This window comes from Miniopterus schreibersii (genome assembly GCF_964146895.1).
Source record: "Miniopterus schreibersii genome assembly, chromosome: 13".
Classification (NCBI taxonomy): Eukaryota; Metazoa; Chordata; class Mammalia; order Chiroptera; family Miniopteridae; genus Miniopterus; species Miniopterus schreibersii.
In genome coordinates, this window is record NC_138113.1 from 45,457,632 (window position 1) to 45,479,490 (window position 21,859).

General features: G+C 38.6%; 1 protein-coding gene across 2 annotated transcripts in view; it reads left to right on the top strand.

The window, feature by feature from the left end:
• The window catches only part of CTNNA2 (catenin alpha 2), a 980,129-nt gene that overhangs the window by 173,663 nt on the left and 784,607 nt on the right, over window positions 1–21,859 (top strand). For both annotated transcript variants that reach the window (XM_081155843.1, XM_081155842.1), the window contains exon 3: window positions 15,377–15,572. In XM_081155843.1, the coding sequence (XP_081011969.1) occupies window positions 15,377–15,572 (196 nt within the window). The remainder of the gene's footprint in view (window positions 1–15,376; window positions 15,573–21,859) is intronic.

Consider the following 21,859-nt stretch of genomic DNA (forward strand, 5'->3'; position numbering starts at 1 on the left):
AAGCTGCCCCTTCCTCTGGCTGATACTTGGAGTTTCGTGAGCAGAATGAGGGCTGGATTTGACCCTGTTTGACCCTCCATCAGGCACCCTTATGTTGGCCTGCTCCACTCTAGATTGCAGACTTGCCCTTCCTCCAGCAGTGCAAATAGTGCTCCAGAATTCCCCAGGACACTCTACAGGAACATTTGGCCACACAGACTTAGGAAGCTCTCCAGGGCGCTTTGAGAGAACTGCTGCGCAACAGTGTGAATACGGGTAACACTGTTGTATGTGCACTCACATGGTTAAGATGGTCGATTTTAGGCTCTGTGCTCTTCACCACAGTTTTAAAATTGAGCCTGTCAAATGTGGTCCATCCTCACTAGAGAATTGCAGGCCCTCTGTTTATTCTCCCAGTTGTCTTGCTGATATCAATTGTATTAGACATGTGCTGACTTCTCAGTGACAAAATATGATTATTATAGATAGTGCTGGCTCAACCTGTAAGGGAAAAGCGAAATGTTTCTAACTGTCCCCTTTTCCATCACTGTGCAGGCAAGTGTGCATTTCATACACCTCTCAATACCCGACCATTCACCCAGCTGAACGTTAAAGCCACCGCTGTTAGGGGTCTAATTACATGCCTGGCCATTCATTATCACCTTTCACAGCATCTGTGCAGGGAAACGGAGTAAGGTGGAGAGAGAAAGCTTTCATTATTCCAGTCCTGGAAGCGTGGTATGCCATTCATGACAATTAACCTGGCTGAATTCTCTACTAGTTAGTCCACTTCGGGAACGTGACTTTAAGCTATTTTTATATAAATTAAAATGGATGTTGATCAATTTGCATGCATACTTAGGATGGCAAGGGTTTAGGGAAAGGTCTTACAAAGTACAGAAGAGGAGTTGAGGGACAAGGGTTATTTAGCCTGAAGAAAGAAGGGAAAGGGGACTCCTGCTAGCAAATGCACGTATGTGAAGGACTGTCCTTGGAAAGCATGTCTTCCTTTACATGGCAGATCTGGGACCACTGAATAGAAACATACACATGATATAACAATATCGTTGTGAATTCCAGAAGAAACACTTTTTAAGACATGAAAGTCATTTCTGTTTATGTATGAGTACTGCAGAGGGGAAGGGAGAGTTACACAAGAGGCTGCTGTTTTGGTGTAAGTACTATTTAAAATTTTTAACTATATAAATATCTTATTTTGATGAAAGTAAACATTAACTGGGGGAGGGAAAAATCTATAGGCTACCTTGGGAATAAGTGAGCGTCCTGATGGAGATAGATTTGAGCTTAGGTTTCCATCCAACTCTTTCAGTTCTATTATGCTTCCTTCAACTTTTGTCATTGTGAAGAGATAACAGAAGATGTGGCACTTCTCTTGGCACTGTCTTCTCCAGCAAACTCATGGCACCACGACCTCTCTGTGGGGGTTCCTAAGAGGAGTGTAGTTCAGGCTGCATGATGAAGGCATGGCTGCACCAGGCAAAGAAGAATGCAGCAGTGGCCAACAGAAGCCACTGGAAGGATTACCAGGCGAATGGCAGCTTGACCAAATCATTTCTAAGATTCCATGGTCTGGGATGTATAAACATAAGTAGTTTTTATTCTTTAATGTGTATTTATAGGTATGACTGATACCAGGACTGAAATGACCACTGTGGGTCATATGGTAGAAGAAAATGTCAAGGTGACCTCAAGGTCGTGGTAAAAGTGAGAGTTGGTGAGTTAGTTGAAGAGCCAGAAATTCATGGCAAAGGCGGGTATGTAGGGTTAGCAGTCCAGGAGGTGGGACCAATGTCAGAGGTGGAACATAGAAGTGGTGGCAAAGCCTAGAGAGTAAATATTGTTTCAGGGACCTAACCTAGAACCTACCCTCCATTCTAGAATACATGCACTGGTTGACCTGAGTCAGAAGATATGTGTTATCTGGAAGAGACCAAAGTCCTCAAGGTTGGAGTGGGATCTGAGTACATCTGTGAAGTCTAAGGTGGATGTATGTATCCCTCTTAGGTGCCTTAGCTGTCCCAGGACTGAGGTCATCGGTAATCTTTTGAGGGCCATTTGGCTTCAGAACTTCTGTGTAATTGCTTGGGTCAAGTTTGATGCTTGGGGAATAATTTTGTTCACAAAAAAAGAAAATAAAAGATAACAGATCTTTATCTAAAAAAAAAATATATTGTAGTAATAGTACTCCCTTGTAGATAACTACATGTTCTGGTTTATCCTCTGACACAATTTTTATTGCTTCTCAGATGAAGTTCACAAGTGCATTTATTGAGGTATCTAACCCAGTTTCGTGATTGAAGAGTTATCTTCTTTTTTAATAATAAAACCCAATAGAGATTAGAGGAATCTCTATTTAGCATGCTGTGGGTATATGGGAGACTTACAATATGCCTACCATAAAATTTGACACTACTAATAAATTCATTATCAATGAAATTGGTTTATTAATTTTGAAAATTTCAAATTTCCTGAGTCAGGTAGCTAAAAGGGATAAAAAAGGGTCAGTCTTTACTCTTTTCTGCTTTGAAATTCTTGCTGCCTTTCTCCATTAGTTTGATATAAAAGAACACATGTAATTCAGGCTGTGTCTTAAAGATAAAGCCTCCCAGAATGCATTGTACCTAAAAGGTAGACTTCATTTCTACAGCAGACATGCCTCTTTCCCCTTGGAAATTACTTCTGTTGCCTTCTGTGTTGGTTTATAAAAAACATATAAGGAAATGCTTACACATCTGAAGAGTAGCTATGGCGGTTGTGCTTAAATGATTATACCAATGCATCACAAAGGTTTTTAATGATGCTTTCAAAGGGAAAGCTAGTGAATGGGCAACACATTTTTAGAGCAACATTCCCCCCCATGTCTTTTAACAGAGAAGGAAAGGCCAGATAGAGCAGCATATCTACATCTACTTTATAATGAGAAAATGACCTATAAACTAATATGGGATTTAAGAGACAAAATATAAATATAACCTCCCAATTGTCTAGAAAAATATGATTTACACCACACCATGCTTTTAGTTGGGGCCAAGGTCTCAATCATGAAGCTCAGTTCCTGGATTTTTCAGTCTTTCTCCATTCTGTGTCCAGAGACTTCTTTGCATGTGAGTTTCAGATCACATGCCCCATCCGCTTCACCTTATTGCTTCATGAATTGTTTGTGAGTAGGAATGGTATTATCTATTCACAAACCCATGTACTTATTTTCTAAATATTAAATCTACTTAATTTTCTTTAAACACCCATTGTGAGCCGTGCTCTCTGTGAGGTCCTGGGCATGTAATGATGACCAACATAAGCTCTGCCCCATCACCAATGAGAAGACATGTAGTGTTTTATGTCCTTTACATAAGAAGTACATTTCATTAATCTTATTCCCTATGTTAATATTGTTAAAGTAATGTGAAAAAATAAACTAAACATGGCAGTTAGATCAAAAAGAAAAATATGTAGGACTTCAGACCACATAGTATTATGTTTTGAGTTTGTGACTATGGGTCTAAAAAATTCCTTGGCTATAAAAAGTGAGTCAGTTTTAAATCGTCTAAATTAGGCAATCAGTTGTGTTGCTTGTCCACATTTACAAAGAGCACAGGGAAACTGGAAGGGGCTCCATGTAATTAAACACCTGCCTAAGACTTCCTGGCTCAGCAGAGCCCTGGCATCTCAAAATCACCAGCACATTGCTAAAAATATAATCTTTTTTGAAATATAAATATTTAATTTTCAAAACTGTTTATCCTCCACGTGGTGTGAAAAAGTGAGTACATATGAATTATGCATTGCTAATAACAAAAAATTAAACTTCACAATTAAGCTCATTTAATGGTACCACACAGGTGTACTCAGTTTAGAAATTCATAAAAACATTATAGAAAATAAGGTGCAAATCTAAAGATGATTATGAAGAATTTCATGAAATACTAGGGTGAAATACTGGAGTGGTTCCCCAGTGATCATCAGAGCTCCCCATAAGCCCCAGAACAGCTTCAGATGAGCCACCTAATTTCTTTTGAAAGATCCCAAAAAGATTTCTGATATTCCTTTGTTAACTTGTCCAGATTCTGACATCAGAAAATTCATTGTAAAATTAATGCTCACCCATGTACTGAGTCTACTTCAGTGAAACAGAGATTAAATTTCAGATATTTATATATAAAACTTAACCATCCTGAACCATGAGTCAAGAACTTAATTTTATTAGCATATATGTAGAATGTAAGAGTTTGGAGTAACTGGGACCATTTTTAATTGAGGACTGAAAAAAAATGAGGCTCAACGAGATTAATTGACCTCAGTATTACATAGTTACAAGTGACTGGTGTGGGGCTCAAGTATTCTGACCTCATGTCCAGACTCTTTCCACTAGGGGTTGTGTGTTCATTGTTATTTTTGGAGCATCTCATTTGTTAGAGCTAAGTGCCTTAAATAAGCTGTCATATTTAAAACTCACAACATCCCTATGAGGTATCTATAATTACCCACAGTTTTCAAAAAATAGGAAACTGAATCTAAGATTCAGTAATTTCTTACCCAGAGAAGGAGTGGCAGGTCCCCAAGCTTGTATTCTTTCCATCACCCCACGCCGCCACCTCTTACTGACATTTCCCTCTGCAATATAGCTTCAGTAGTGAACATCTAGGCCCCTTTCTGCAATTTCAAAAATGCTAATGCAGTTTATAAAGAGAAATGATATCCTGTATTAGAAAATGAGCTGCTTTCTTTTCTGTGACTTGTCCAAAGAAAGGCTCACAAGAAGAATCTTGACAAGATAATTAAACCTGCTAATTTCCCCCTGTATTTCATTAACATTCCTAGAACCTGGAAGCCTGGAAAAGCGATGCTTAAGGAATGCAGCTAGGCGAAACGGCAGTGCCTGACGTGGAAGGTGGCATTCTGTCCAGCAAGAGATGGCCCCTCAGTGAAATGTCAGCGTTTCTCCACATCATTGGCATTTTACCAGCAGTTTGTAGTTCAGTGGGAGACTAGTAATGTTCACTTACACATCAAAATCAGAAAATGTCGGTAGATGATGTAATTACTTCTTTGAAAAAATCCGCAGGAATGTTTTACAAAGGGCTATGTCACGCGTGCTGTAATGAAATTGTGTAGCCACATCCACTTTCTAGCTAGAAAATAGAGCTGCTTTTGATTTTAGAAATTTGTACCGTATGTAAAATGAGGCTAATATGTGTTGAATGGTATCATAAGGGAATAAGCTGGCAGTGTCAGACTAATTAAAACCTGAATTTTTCTTTCACAGTAGGCTTTATGGCCTCTGGCAGGCAGACTCCTCCATGCCTCAGTGTCCTTGTCTGAGTAATAGGGGGATCCTTTCATTTCCTAATTTCCACATACACGTGCTATGTGTGTGACCAGCACAAACTGGGCACGTTTAGAGAGCACTTGCCGTTTAGTATTTGATTAAAGAAAGGACAAGGTGGCATTATGCATCATGATTTGTTTCCACTCTTGAGTAACAACTGATCGACAACAGAAAAGATGATAGTTTGGTAGGATTATTTCGCTTAGGATTTGGAAGAAATGGTTTTTAAATAAGCTAGTGAGGAAACAGTTTTTTCCTAGACTCAGTAGGTTTTGGGTTAGATGCATCCCCCTGTGGCTTGCGAGTATTATTTTCTTGTTGTGAGACTGCTGGTTCTGTTCCCAGATGTGCTGATGGCTTATATATATTGTTTTCATTTTAGTATTAATTCCAGTTATTATATTTATGAGTTTACCACAAATCTAAAGCTCCATATCAGCACTTCCAAAAGGTGGCTGGAAATTTTCATTTAAAATGTATCATAGTCACCAAGATCTGGAATTTGACACAGTAGTGTCAAAATAGGTGTCATATGGCAAAACCATAAAAGTCAAGGTAGCATGGTAGGAATTCTAGCCTCTAGGTTCTATTCTGTGCATGTGTGTGTGTGTGTGTGTGTGAGTGTGAGTGCACACACATGCACACAAAGGAGGGTGATGCATTTAATGGTTATTACAAAAAGTTTGAGAAGATGAACCGATCATTTTTATTTCACAAGATGAGAAATTTCTTTAAATTCATTTAAGCTGTCCGGTAAGAGTGAAGAAATGAATAGGATGCGCTCTTGTCTCTGAACAGCCAGATCCTTTGAGTCTCCTCTGTGTTTTTTTTGTTTTTTGTTTTTTTGTCAATGGAACATAGACATGATTTATGCTAAAATCTCTTGGTCTGCATTAGAATTTGGGTTTTGGTTTTCTTAGGTTACTGCAAGTTCTCTTTGTTTTGGCATCTGCTACTTTGAAAGTTGCTTCTACTCAGTATACTTGATAGTAACAAATATTAACTTCAGTGAATAAAATAATAGAGCATGGTGCTGACGCAATCGAATCGCCTGTGTGGCGACGATGATTTCATGATGCTGTTAGACTTGCTTATTAGAAGTGGCTTTGGGAACCTGTCATCTCTCTTGTCATCTCCAGTGTTTGCTGAATGTGGTTGACCTGTTTCTGAACAACATTTTCTGATTCCTCAAACTGACTGATATGTTTTGCTGTATCCAGTACCCAGGTGATTCTCTCCAAACACCCATATTCAGGTTTCAGTGACAATGGACCTGTAGTAGCTTGTGTCTAACCACCAGACCTGCCTGTGCTGGAGTGTTATGTGTTCAGTTATACCTTGGGTTTTACTAATCATTTTGGCCAAAATAAAGGGGGAAAGGGATGCTTGTCTCTCTCTCTCTGTGCGTGTGTTTGGGTATTTGATTTATTTTTCTAAATAAGCATGCGTTCCTGAACTAATTTATTACATACACTATATAATATATATAGTTTGTGGGGAAAAAGGAGACTTAGGCATTATTTTGGGGAATGTAAATTGGTGTAGCCACTGTGGAAAACAGTATGGAGGTTCCTCAAAATAATTAAAAAATAGATCTACCACTGGGTATTTATGCAAAGGAAATTAAAACATTAATTTGAAAAGATATCTGCACCCCCATGCTTATTTTAGCATTATTTCTAATAGCCAAGACATGGAAAATACTTAAGTGTTCATGTACAGATGAATGGATGAAGAAAAGTGAGATTTTATATATATATGCACACATATGTATATACTATAAAAATGTGAGATGATATATGTATATTTATTCCACCATAAAAATGAATGAAATATTGCTACAACATGGTTGGACCTTGAGGGTATTATGCTAAGTGAAATGTCATACAGAGAAAGATAAATACCATGTGATCTTACTTATCTGTGGAGCCTTTTAAAAACATGAACTCATAAATATGGACAACAGATTGGTAGTTGCCAGAGGTGGGGGATGGTGGTGGTCAAAATGGGTGAAGGTGATCCATCTGTACAGGCTTCCAGTTATAAATTAAATAACTTATGCAGATGTAATGTACATGTTTCCTATAGTTAATAATACTACTGTATTGTGTATTTTTGAAAGTTTCTTAGAGAGTAAACCTTGAAAACTCTCATCAAAAAAAAGTGTAACTGTGCATAATGATGGACTTGACTTATTGTGATGATCATTTTTCAATATATTCATATATCAAATAATTATGTTGTCTTCCTGAAACAAATATGATGTATGTCATAGCTCAGTAAAAATACATGAATATAGTCATTTAAAAATAGTGATATAAACTTAAAAAATATTTTATTTATTCACTATAACTAATATAGTAATGTAGTTAGTATTAGCTATTGTAACAGATAAACCTCAGAATCTCAGTTTTAACATAATAGAAGTTTTCTTCTGATTATGTAATATCAGAAAGAGTCTTTCTGAAAAATACATCACTCACTTCCGAGGTAAATTTAGGAACTTCAGCTTCTTCTAGCTCGTGGCTTTACTATCTTCGATATCTGGCTTTCAAATTTGTTAGTTTGGGGGCAAAACCATGGAGGAGAGTTTTAATGGACCAGGTTGAGAAGATCGCACATCACTGATGCTCACATTCTATTGCCTAGAATTCAGTCAATTGATCCACCTTTGTCTTGTGACCAGAGGAAAAAGCAGTGGGTTTGATAGCACCATGAAGTCTTCTCCATTAACAATAATAAAAAAACTTACTTTTCATTAAAAATAAATAAATATAAAACTAACGTGGCTGAATTTTCTGTATGCTTAACTTCTTAAAAGTTTTGTGAATCATAGTTGGCTTAGGTCATCATTAGCTAACATCTCAAGGAAACTGGGATTAGAGTCATTGTTAGTAATAATGGATGTAAATACATATTTCAACTTCTCAGCAGTGATTAGATTTTTTTTTTTTTAAGCCTCAACGTGTAGCTGACAAAGAGCTTGTGTTAAGAGTAGGAGGAGAGTCAGCTTTGCATTTTCTTGCAGTTCACTGTGCTTGTATTTTTACTATCTTCAAGCTACAATTTCTTTGCAGGAGTCTTTTTAAGCTCCTGGTCCATTTTTTAGTATTTGTGTGTGTGTGTGTGTGTGTTTGAAAATTAGTTAATCCTTAAATCTACATAACCAGATCTACATTAAAGCGTAAGGCCACCACTGCCAACTTCTTGGATTTGTGCCCCCCCTTCCCTCTAGATATCCCATTTCTCATGTGTGGCTCAAGACTATCTGATGTAGGGTTGGGGTGATGGTGTCAGGGCAAGTAAGCCTGCATATGAAACATTAGTCTGGCTTAATTTATTCTTTTATATTTTTAGACCAAATTCATTATAGATTCCTGGTATATTTCCTGCATTCCACCGACTGTCCATTCCCTGTAGAGTGTGTTTACTCTCTATTGGAATCCACTAACTTTAAAGAAGAAAAATATGAAAGCAAGTGCCCCTGTTGAAGAGGGCAATCCAGAGACTTAAGGAATCGGCGGGGATAGAAGTTTTGGACAACTGAATCCTTTAGTTCACATAATGTTGATTCAAATATATTTTTTATTGTGGTTTCAAACTTGTTGGAACAGCTTAGTTTTATTTGTTTCATTTCATTTTAACTTTAGTAAATACGGGGGAGTGAGTCATGAATGTAGTTTAGTCATTTTTTGATTTTCAGGCACGTTCTAAACAGCATGGGGTTTCCTCCAATGGGCACTGATAGTTAAAATATTTAGGATTTTAAAAACAGAAACACCTTCATACCCACTTAAAATCCCTGATTCTAAGCAATTGCTCCTTCAGTGAATGTCTGGCATTGCTCCAGTGTCTTAATGTTGAGCTTCAGTTTTCACTGCTGAGAGTGTACACATTGAAAGTGTGTAGATTCTGGGAAAACGTAGCTTGTTAGTAGACCCTGTAAACAAGTTTGTTTCTTGTGACTGTTTGATTTACCATGTTTTATCAAATCTAAAATGCCATAAGTTATAAGATGTATATTTATATTTACATGATTGCTAAGTTTAATTCAACTGTTATACTCAGTTCTGCCTTGTAAAAATAACAAAATGTTCCTATCAATATTACACTGTGATGTGAGTATAGGTTTATTGTTTTTGATATAGCTCTAGGAAAAAAGTTGGCACCAAATTCCCCTTAAAAACAGTTCTAAAGCTTAAAAAAAATACGGATGGTAATTTTTCAATGCAGCTTAGAGGTTGAGAACAGGACACTAAGAGTCAGTGAATCTCTGCCAGTGGACAGAACTAGAGAGTTCTTCCTCTCATTGGGCTGATAGTGAGGGTGTTAGATTCTTCAATTGCTCCTGGAATAAACAACTTGTGTTTGATTTTTTTATTTTATTTTTTCAAATATTCACCTCACTAAGCTCTCACATTTTTTAGGCTACACAGTAATCAAAGCCCTGACTTATGTTAGCTGAGTGATTATGACAAATACTTCAGAACGATGCCAACAGTAGAATTCACAAAGACTTACTACTCACACCTGCAAAGTTCACCAATCTACCAAAACAAGGCCCATTTCTGTTTTCAGCTCTTGGATCTCTTTCGTTGGTATTCTGGAGATTAAATAATTTCTTGGTTCACAGCATTTTCATCTGTATGCTCTCACCTTTCTAAATTCCTTGCAATTGCCTAATAGAGGAGATGGCCTTCCAATCAAGAGTCAGATGATCAATTCATCAACAAGTTCTTTTTGAGGACTCATGATATGTCATCTAAAATAAGAGGAAGAGTTTACTTGTTAGAAGTGATTTCTCTGTATCTTTCTTTTGCTTCAACTGAACTGCTGTTTCTGAAAATAAAATCTGTAATCTATATATATATATATCTCCATCTCATAATTTCAGGTGATGAATACAAAATGCCCTAGTCCAGACCTGCCTGAACAGAAGCATTGTAAATTCTGGAAATTTGCCTTCTAACAGGCACTAGGTGATTCTTAGGCATAATAAAGTCTGATAATAATTTTTCTAGAATTCAGAGCTTCTCAGATATTAATGTACATACACATTGTCTAGGGATCTTGTTAAAATGCAGATTCTTTTTTAGTAGGTCTGGAGTGGGCCTGAGATCCTACATATCTAACAAGCCCCAGGTGACAATGATGTCTCCAGAACTCACTTTCAATTGACTGCCTTATGTGCGAGGTTTAGCCAAATGATACCATTGCTGGCTCTGGGCTGATGTGACAGAGTTGCCAAGACTAAATGCCCCTGTGCCCTCGCTATTTATTGTTTTTGAAAAAGAAGTAGTCTATGTCTATTGAGATCCTGGAAGCAGAGAACTGTTCAAGTAGAAGGGTCATGGTCAGATAAATTTTCTTATGACAAGACACATTGCAAGAAAAATAAAAAAATGAAATTGTATTGGGCACTGTCTTACTGCTGTTGTACAGAAATGACATTAAATGATGAACAGTCTACACCAGCCTGTGTCTCACAGTTTTATATTCAGATCACACCATCAATATATCTGAAAGCAAGGTGCCCATCTTCTGGCTATTGCTGAGGTTTTTCATTGGCTAGGGTTCATAGAGCCCATCATTATAAACCTCTGGTCCTAGGTCCCTTGACCACTTACACTCTTATCTATGAGCTCTATGATTTCTTTTTTGATGAGAGGCAGAGACATTGAGGAAATATTTGAATTGGAGGTAAAGTCAAGTGTCCTGCTAAGCTGAGGTTGAAGGGCCTACAGAGAGAGGGATGTTCAAGACTAAAAGATCAGTTGCCATAACTAATGAAACAGAGTTCTGGGGGATGTGATCAGAGGATTAGCTAAAGGGTAGTGATAACAGCATGCCTTTCCTGGCATAGCAGGGAGGAAGATAAAATTGGGTGCGGAGCAAAGTAAGTGTGAAGGTAGATAATGCCCTTTTGAAGCTTCAGGAGTTTGGAGAAGGAAAAGATTGTTGCTAAGAGAATGAGCCAGGAGATATTTCTAGGAGGAAGTATAATTGAGTCAGTGGCACTAATGTGGCAAAGTGGTGTGATAAGATGAAACTAATTTGATATTGGCAACTTATTAAGTACCTTAGTGAGATATCAGTTTAACGGGGCTCTGCTACAGGAGGTGTGGGGGTGAAAGCAAAATTGAGTGGGCTGAGAAATGAATGGAAAGAAAATGGACACTTTAATATATGCTTCTCTCTAAAAAAGTGGCAGTGATTACTAACATCTAAACCCCTTAGCTTGCCTTTCAAAGGCTTCCAAAGTTTTGTTCCATCACATCTATCTGACCTTACTTCCTATATCTTTCATATAAACCTTTTTCTCAAGGAGGACTGGTCTCCTTCCTGGCTTGGAAAATATCGTCCATTTTGACATGTCAATATTTATGCTATTACTCCTTTTATCTTTTGCTAGAACTTCTTGCTTTTTTCCCTGCTGCACAAAAGATGTGCTCCAAAATTGTTAGAGGGGAAAGGAGAGTGTGTGGATCTTGAATGACTCTTGCCTTGGGTGAAAGTTGGTGTGGGGAGTAGAAAGAGAGCCTGCTTGTGGTAGGAGGAGGCACAGATATCCAACCAGGGATTTCATAGAATAGCGATCCTTTAAAAGACTGCTAACAGATTGTACTAAACACTTAAAAGTCTGTAAATAGCATCTACCCAAGACCTAGTGTCTCTCTGGATATCTAACCTTACGAAAAGACACCTCTTGCCTCCAGAGGTCCTTGGTATGTCTCTTTATTATTTAAATCATCTTCTATGCTCTTCCTTAAAATTTTTTATCATGTTCTCCATACAACATTATATATTTTGTGTTATTGTTTTCTCTGATAATATCAACTGATTGTTGTGAATATGATGTGGACAACCAGATTTTTCATTGGTTACTGCTGTTCTATTAAATTTTTATTGTTTACTATTTAGCCACCTTGCTCTTTACTCTTATAGTAGTTCTAACAGTTTGACTTTTAATTCTTTTATATTTACTTGCTAAAATCATAATCATATTCTCCATAAGAAATGACATCATTTAGTGCCTGCCTTTATAATATTTATCATTTCTTTTTGTTATCTACAGTAGTCCCCCTTTCTTTACGGGGGATATATTCCAAGACCCCCAATGGATGCCTGAAATTGTGGATAGTACCAAACCCTATATATACTATGTTTTTTTCCTATGCATACATGCCTATGATAAAGTTTAATTTATAAATTAGCCACAATAAGAGATGAACACCAATAGATATAATACAAAAGAACAATTATAAGAATATACTATAATAAAAGTTATGTGAATGTTCACTAAGTCTAATAAGGACTACTTGAACACAAGCACTGTGATATCATTGATCTGAGAAACCCAGAGGGCTACTCAGTGACCAGAGGGTGGGAAGCATATACAGTGTGGATACACTGGACAGAAGGGTGATTCACATCCATGCAGGACAGAACAGGAGAGCTGAGATTCCATCATGCTACTCAAAAAGACATGCAGTTTAAAATTTATGAATTGTTTATTCCTGTAATTTCTCATTTAATATTTTTGGACTTGTTGACTATGGATAACTGAAACCATGGAAAGCAAAACCTTGGATGGGGGAGGGAGGGCTGCTGCACTTTGTTGACTTGGTCTTCTAATAAAACACTGACTAGTAATGGGCAGGGTTGACAGTTGTTTCTTTATCCTAAAGTGATTAAGACATGAACATATAGGGAACCCCATCACTCGCACCCCATTTTATGCTTCCTATTCTTCCACCCATGAGTAAGTGACAGCTCTTGCTAAAAGAAGATTGAATTGATTTGCTTCATTGAAAGTAATCACATTTTTCTTAGGAACTGCCTGGTGATGCTTTATGTTTATTGTTTACCCCATATAACTGACACTTTACACTGAATTGCTAGTATAAGCATTACCTACACAGTGCTTAGTGCAGTAATGTAACGTGAGGTAACAGAAGAATTGAAATCTGTTCGCCTTTATAAAAATGAACCCTTGGTAGAGTCATTTAGCTATTTTGGTAGATTTGCTATCAACTTCGACACCCCAAGTTGTCAATATGCCAAAAGTTAACAGCTCCCTCCCCCTCTGATTAATTTTTCTAATTTGAGAAGACTGAACAGTTAGATCACAGAACTTCTCAGAATTATGAATAAAATGAGAATAAATCAGATATCAGTGAGATGGGAATATTTCCCTCTAATAAAGAGCCTCGCCTAAAAAGAGATCTAATGCACAGGAGGAGGAATGTAGAGAGCGGTTGTATATTTTAACTACGGAATGTGGTACTGGTGCTAAACGTCGCTACACAGCAATCATATCACAGTATATAAACATATCGAATTAACACATTGGACATCTTAAATTTGTACAATGTCACGTCACAATATTCAATAAAAAATAAAAATATATTAAGATTTTTGAGCTGTTTGCTGTGTTTACTTAGAGGATTTATGATTCCAGGTGTTCTTGTGCACCCCAAAAAGTAACCTTTGTGACAGGAAGACTTCCGATGGTTGCCTCTCTGTGGGTGGAACTGAAAAGTCTGTAATGTGTTACTGACTGACTGCCTACACATTTTACAGCTAACTACCACTATTTGACAATCTTATTCTCAGTGATTTTACGTTTCTTTTTGTGTGTGTAGCATTTGTACTTGAATGTCCTTATAGAGTCCTTGAATTCACTGCATCTAATTAGCAATCAAAAGAAAGCTGACTGTGATGACTCCCAACACTGTATCAAGCACTTCTTAAGTATAGGTTCTACCTGTATTTATCATCTTAGTTCACATTTATTCGATATGTTTCCTCTTCTGGTGTGATCTCATGCCCTATAAATTGACTGGACAGTAATTGGGACTTTGACTGATAATCACTTGGCTTGCTCTCAGACTTAGAATAACAACAGAGATGACAGCATTTGGAACTTTTCTATGGACTAGCTTTCTTGATAGCCTCCAATAAAATATGTCTACTAAGCAGGACAAATGTCAATGAAAATAAACCACAGTGCCCACTTGCTTATAGAGCTGATAAAAAAATGCAGGGGCAGCAATGACTAGCAACGTTTGCTGAACAGGATATGGAACCATTGCATTACTTTTCCTCCCAAACTTCTCACTGGGAGAAAATAAAGGTCCAGAATTCTATAGGAAATAGCAAGTTGTTTAGAAGATATTAAAAGCTTTGTTAGCTAATTAAATAGCTAGATACAGCACTAAAAGAAGTTTGGCAGTTGAGACGTGTATCCAAATTATGATACGTAGAAGAGGAGAGAAAATGCCGATCTGATTTCAATTCTGAAAATTTTATTGGCTTACCAAATGTTGAGAACTGAATCATTCAGTCCCCTCCGATTAAATTTATCATTTTGTTTTTAAAAGATGAGATTGGACAGATCTCAGAAGGGAGGGGGTGTGGGAGGGACTGCAAGAGATTAGCCAAATAATATATATATATATGCATAGCCCATGGACACAGACAACAATGTGGTGAAGGTTGGGGGGGCAGGGGCTGGGTGGAGAGGGGCTAAGGAGGGGAAAATGGGAGACATCTATAATAGTGTCAACAATAAAACCTTTAAAAAAAAAATCATTGAAGTCCTTGGAAGGTGACACATAAATACTGGATATTGAGGGCCTAGTGTTCATTAGCTGCTCATTCACTTCTGCCCTGCCTTTCGGCCTAGGACTGGGTATTGGTTCTCCTAACTCAGTGCTCAGAGGCAATTTCACATTTTGTTTTATTTTCTTTCCTTCCTGAAGCTGGCTACCACAACAAACACTGTATTTGTCAATCTGTGAAAACACACCTCCAGGGCACTGGAAACTCTGAGCTACTCTCTACTTACGCGCATACTTTCACTTTTCTGCCTGAAATGACTTTATTTACATGTTAATCCATATAATTCCACACTTTCCTTCAGTTGAGGCTATGGGATATGCATTCACAATCTAATAAACAGAGGATATTTAAAAATTATGAGACGACAATAGGTTATTTCGGGACAGTTTTGCAGAGTTGTTTGACAGTTTTTCTTTTCTATTTCAGGTGACGACCCTTGTTAACACCAGCAACAAAGGCCCATCTGGTAAAAAGAAAGGCAGGTCAAAGAAAGCCCACGTCCTGGCTGCGTCTGTAGAGCAGGCCACTCAGAACTTCCTGGAAAAGGGGGAGCAGATCGCTAAGGAGAGCCAGGGTCTCAAAGAAGAACTGATCGCTGCTGTAGAAGATGTGCGCAAACAAGGTAGGCGGCGTAATATTGCTCAAGAGGCATGTGTACGAGTGTGTCAACAATGGGTTTTTCTCTAGAATCAATGCTTGTTTGCTCAAAGGAGTCATCTTATTTTTTCCCCTCTATCTGCACTTGTCTTGGTTAATATTTGCTAGAATTAGGCCCAGAGACAGAGGTGTTTCTGCGCTGTGGCCATAGAGCACAGCTACACTCTGAGGCTGCTATTGCTTCAGAGTCTTCAAGTTGTTTTCTCATGTGACAGATCAGCCTTCAGGGGAAGAAAGATGAGAAGACCTCATGCTGATAAGAGACAACAAACGCTAGGATTTTAAGGATTAAGGGAGGGGGAAAAAAAAAGACATGTAATCAATTACTGCTGCTTTGTACGATTAATAAATTAGCTGTCTGGTTATCAGTGGATTGTATAGCTAACTAGTTAGCTATAATGCTATGTGTTCACCATATTTTAAAATTTTTGTGATGAAATATACACAAAATAAACTTCACCATTTACTATTTTTAAGTGTACACTTCAGTAGTGTAAAGTATATTCACATTGTTGAGTAGCCAATCTCCAGAACTTTTTCATCTTGTAGAACTGAAACTCTGTCCCTGTTAAACAAAACTCCACGTTGCCCTCTCCCCCAGCCTCTGGCAACCACTGGTCCCTAGGCTACTTTCTTAAACCATTTGTCTATTGGGCATCTTTAGTGGAAAATTCTAAGGCATCATGATATCAAAACAGAAATCACCTGCCTAGGCTGGCCTCCCTCCTGCATTTTTTTATCTGGGCAAATGCCACACATATGTATCCAGTTGCACATTGTAGATCTTGGTATCTTGTCATTTTTCTCTCCTTCCAAATATAATATGTTATAAAGTCCCATAGATTTTAATTCCTAAATATCTCTTAAGTGGATCAGTTTCTGTTTCAGTTATTTAAAAGAACAGTGTTTTAGATGCCTCAGGGCCTTTACACATCCTTTCACAGAGTTTAGGATGACTCAGTCTGCATATCCCAGCTCAAAGTACACCTTCCCAGGGAAACCCTTCCTGACATGGCTCTGTTCATTGTCACTTCCCACAGGATGGATTAATATTTGTGGGCTGACTTGACTGATAACGTTCTTCCTTGCCAAAGTATAAATTAATAAAGATAGATACCATAACATGTATCTTTTGCTGATCAATGATTTGCAATTCCTACTACTCATAAAAATTCAATAAATATTTGTTGAATGAATGAAGGTATAGATGAATGAAAGTTCTTTTTCCTTCCTTCTTATAAACCTAGCAGTTTTAAAATTCACAACTGGATATTTTGTCCCTGGAAATACCAACTCTCCTTCCACACCAGCAACCCTTATGCACGTGGCTGCCCTATTTTCCCTAAAAGTTAATTTTGTTTACATTACACTAATGTAAATGTTAATTTTATTTGACATGTTAAATTTTACATAATTTATCCAGTGTGGATGGAGTAAATTTGTGTATATGTTTTGGCAATGATTAAACATATGTGAAGGATAATGGAGTATGCATTTCTGGTTTAAACTACCTGATAACCTGATTTTTAAATTAAAGAGATCAGAATGAAATGACATTGATAATTGAGAGATGGATAGAGAAGCCCTGAATTGGTGAGAAGTTTCACATTCAAGGACAGTTATAAATATGGTAAGATGTTGGGAAGGGACCAGATTGGGAAAAGTTTAGGAACCAGGCTATGTGTAGATAACAAGATAAAAAGAAAACAGGAGGAGGGAGGGAGGGAGGGAGGAAGTAAGTAAGTAAGTAAGTAAGTAAGTAAGTTAGGGTGGTTTCTATCCATTTAAGTGCTTTTTTAGAAAGATTAATTTGACAGTGTCATTGAAAGTTGGGTGTTACTATAATACTGCGGAGAAAAATTCAGAACAAAAAACTTTGAGGGTCTAGGATTAGGGTAGTGGCAATGGGGACAGAAATAAGAAACTAGATGTTGCAGGCAGTGAAATAAAGAATAGAAGATTTGCCACTTGTTGAAGGGAAGAGACGAGTCAACATTTATTTTAAGTTTTTGGCCATGGACAGCTTAATCTGGGCATCTTAAGAGGTGACAGGGGTGGGAAGAGAGGGCCGATTTTATCTAAAACATTGATGAATGAGGGGAACTGCCTAGCAGATGGCTAGAGCTATGGGAATAGAACTTTGGGGAAACAGAGAAACTTGGAAGTCTCTGCAGTTGATAAATGAAGCTTTCAGAGCTTTCTTTGAATACTTGCCAGTAAAGAGATAGAGAAGAACAGAGCGATGTAGGTTTAGTTTTTGGAAGAAAGGCCAAAAAAGATGAGAAGGTGGAATAGAAATAAATTAGGGAAGGCATACTCTGAAATGTGACCAGAGAGCCAAGAGTACCAAGCCCTGAAATTCAAGGGAGTATGTTGTAAAGGAGGCATTGATCAATCTAGACTGTAGAATGTGTTGTAATTATGTCAAAATCTCCTGAGAGCATGGAAAATGAGTAATGAGAAAGTGCCCTGGATTTGCCTAGGAAGGTGTCATTAATTATATTTTAAAAGTACATTTGCAAGAAGCTGCATCAACAGTAGCTAAATAGAAAGAAGGTAGATGCTGAAAGAAAACAGAGTAGATGGTGAAGTAAAGGATGGATGTAAAAAGCAACCAAACCCTTCTTTGGTCATCACTGCACTATATACTGCATGTATTTCCTTTTGCCCCTGCGGATAGTTGGGACTCAAATGAGGAGCCGTGTTTTATAATTATTTTGTGTATCTCTGAAGCCTGGCTATTCAATGCTGGGTGCATAGTGAGCACTTAATGCATGATTTGGAAGATTGTCACAGATGGAAGGAGAGAAACAATATGACTTGCCTGCTTACTTATTTTGTTCAACTCAAATCAGGAGTATTGGAGCATCGAGGGAGGAAGCCACTGGAGAGACCAATTGTAAATACAAAAGGAGAAAGCTCAGGTTGGTGGCATGAGGTGATGCAGATGGGACATTTCTTTACCTAGAACACTGGTAGGGAGGAGAGATTACCCAACAGTGGGTTTATAGAAAACATGAGAAACACAGCAGGTTGGATGAAATTTTTTCAATTATTTTGGACAAAAGAGGAGGTAATTTTAATGGACCATGGATATCAGATATTTGACCACTGTTGCAGATGCTTTTTGTCTGTTATTGGCATCTGTGTATGTCTCGCCTATATTTTTAAGGCAGTTTATTTATTGAATACAACGGACTGTTACGCCTTTCTTGGATGCAGCTAAAAAAGCTAATTTATAAGAGGCTTTGTTATTCAAGGATTTTTTTTATGTAAGTGGTTTATTTGGTGTGTAACAAGCGTCTGCCAACAATGGGACGCTGGCATACTGTCTTTGTGAAACGTCTTAGATTTAAAGTAGATCCAAAAGCTGTCCTTTAAAAGATAAGCACTGCTCTTCATGCTTATCCAATTAGTAGATTCATTTAATGGTTGCAACAGCATTTGGCTTTATGCCATCTCATTATTATATGTTCACATCCTATTTCTTAAGCCGTGGAATAGTTGCTTGGGTTTCCTATCTTCAGTCACCAACCTTCTCAGATTGCCCACTCTCTGTCTGGTACCTAGTGTTTAATTGTTTAATGGTCATAGTGTTCAATCAGAACAGTTAAGACATGGCCCGGCTACCAAGGTGTGGCAGTCTAGGGTGTAGACAGAGAGGTACATGGGCCTAACCCAACTTTCAGACGGATCTCATGGAGCAAAGTGACAAGAAAGTACAGATAGAAGAGGTAGCTTCTCTGTGGAACCATTTCCTCAATCAGAGATATGGTCAAACCATTCACTGCTCATTTAGGCTTTTCTTTGTGTTTTTGTTGTTGTTTTTTTGTCAATCCTCACCTGAGGATACTTTTTCCGTTGTTTTTCAGAGAGAGTGGAAGGGAAGGAGGAAGGGAGGGAGAGGAAGAGAGAGAGAGAGAGGATCAGTGTGAGACACATAGATAGCCTGGCCACCGCCTGCACTCGCCCCTCTAGGGCCAGGGAGCGAACCTGCAGCCCAGGCCCATGCCCTTGACCAGTAATAGAATCTGTTACCATTCGGAGCGCAGGCCGACGCTCCGACCACAGAGCCACAAAGACCAGGGCTAGGCTTTTCTTTGTTTTGATACAATCTCACATGTGGAGTGATACAGTGATATCAGTTAGTTCCACTGTTGTTCTCTTTTTACCCAATCAATATTTATTGAGTAACTGAGGACCAGTGGGCAGAGAGAGACAGAACAGGACTGAGAATAAAGAGAGGAGAGGGAAAGGTGTTCTCACGTCTCTGAAGAGAGATTAAAGCAGAGCCTCCTGATGACCTGGTGGCCTTCTCCCTCCCTGCCCACTTTAGTGGTGGGCTGGGGTGTTGCTGGAATGAGCTGGTGCCACAGAAACTCCAGTGAGCATCAGTTGCATGACCTCCCCAGGGAGGTAACCCCAGAGGCCCCCTCGCTGTCCACGAAGCTCCTGCTGTCAGTCCAGCATCCCTGCCAGAGCACCACAGTGGGAGGAGGAAGGGAGTGACCTCTCCTGCAGCGCTTTCCACAGAGGAAGCCTCTCTAAGCAGAGACGAGGGCCTGGAAAGGGTGCTGCTGCTCCTGTGCGTGTCCGTGTTCTCACGCATCCCTCGCTTTATGCCTCTGCTCTTCCCACCCTGAATGACTGGGTCCCCCGGGGATATTGGAGTGCCTGCCTTTTCTGTGCTGTGTGCCGACTGGCTGCCCTTGCATGGATGGTCTGTTACTGTGTTCTGAGGTGGAGTCCTCTAGGTCATGGGATGAAATTTCACTCCTGGATGGCTGGAGGGCTAGGTGAGCAGGTCTCCACTGAAGGGGGGAGCACCTTCAGGGAAGGAAAGGATTCCAGGACAGAAAATGAGGATTTGAGAGGCAAATCCTAGGTTACAGAGGGAAAGAGAACTCATTTCTCTCTATGGGTCTCCCCTCTTTGAGCCAGGACTTTGCTCAGTCTAGATCCATTAGTTTTTAAAATAATATTTCCTAAGTAATATAATAAAGTGCACATTTATTAGTCCAAGCAAGGACAGATCTTTAAAGTTAGCCTGGTGGGTGTCTCAGAATGCAGCTGAGCCAGGACCGGGTGGTGCCCTGCTCACTGTCCCTCCCATGGTCCCTTCTCCCCTTCCTTATAGGGGCTCCTTTTCCAAGCATTTCTCAGAGAAGCTCACAAACTGCCTGGTTCAGAAACACCTGGATGGGATGGGAGATGTTCATGAAAATTCAAATTTCTGGGTTTAGCCCAAACCCAGATTCAGTACGGCAAGGTAACACTAGAATCTTTATTTCTAGATAGTACCCCAAATAACTCTTATGCCTCCAAAGACTGGGAATCACGAATAGTCTGAGTTTATTATGTCTTTATATACATCATCTTTAATTTGCCTTTTTTTTATTGAAACTGATTTTAGCATCTGCAGTACTTTTAATTGTTGCATACTTGACTAAATAAAGTACACTTGTATGCCAAAGTTTGAACTAGTCGAGGGCCCAGGAATACCTTGTGTCAGTGATTTTCAACCCTGTTCATCTCATGGCACACATAAACTAATTACTAAAATTCTGCAGGACACCAAAAATACATTACATTTTTTGCTGATCTGACTAAAAGAAATAAATACAGTTTTGATTCACTCACATCGGACGGCTATTTTTGTGTTAGCTGTTGTCATTTTCTCATTTGACAGTCTAAGGTATAGGAGGTCAGTGCCCCTTGCTAAATAGTCAGGTGTTGCATGTTTTAAACGTTCTTGTGGCACACCCGTTGAAAATCGCTGCCCTGTGTCAGCCTAGAGCCCTTTGCGTGGCCCTTGTTGCAACATACTGGGAAGTTATGGCAGATTATCCTTTGACCCCTCTCTCTGGAGCCCTAAAATGCTGTGATCTTTCAGCAAGAATAGCAGTAGCTCCCATTTATTGGCTGCCACTTGATTTGTAAGACATTTTGCGTATATTCTCTCCACATCATTCTGTTAGTCACTTGAAGCATTATTATCCATTTTTTATATAACACATGATTGATGTTGACAAATGTGCATGTGCATGAATTGGCTAATTCAGCATCCGTTTGTTGAGCATTTATTATGCACAAGCACTGTTTTTGGGTGCTGGGAGTAGAAAGTAAAGAAAACAGATCTTCCCTGACTATAGGACTATTGCATTCTGAGTTGAGACAGTCAATTAATAAGTCAAAAATTAAGCAGAGTTATGATTTCAGGCTGTAGCAGAGTGATTTAAAAGTGGGATGAGT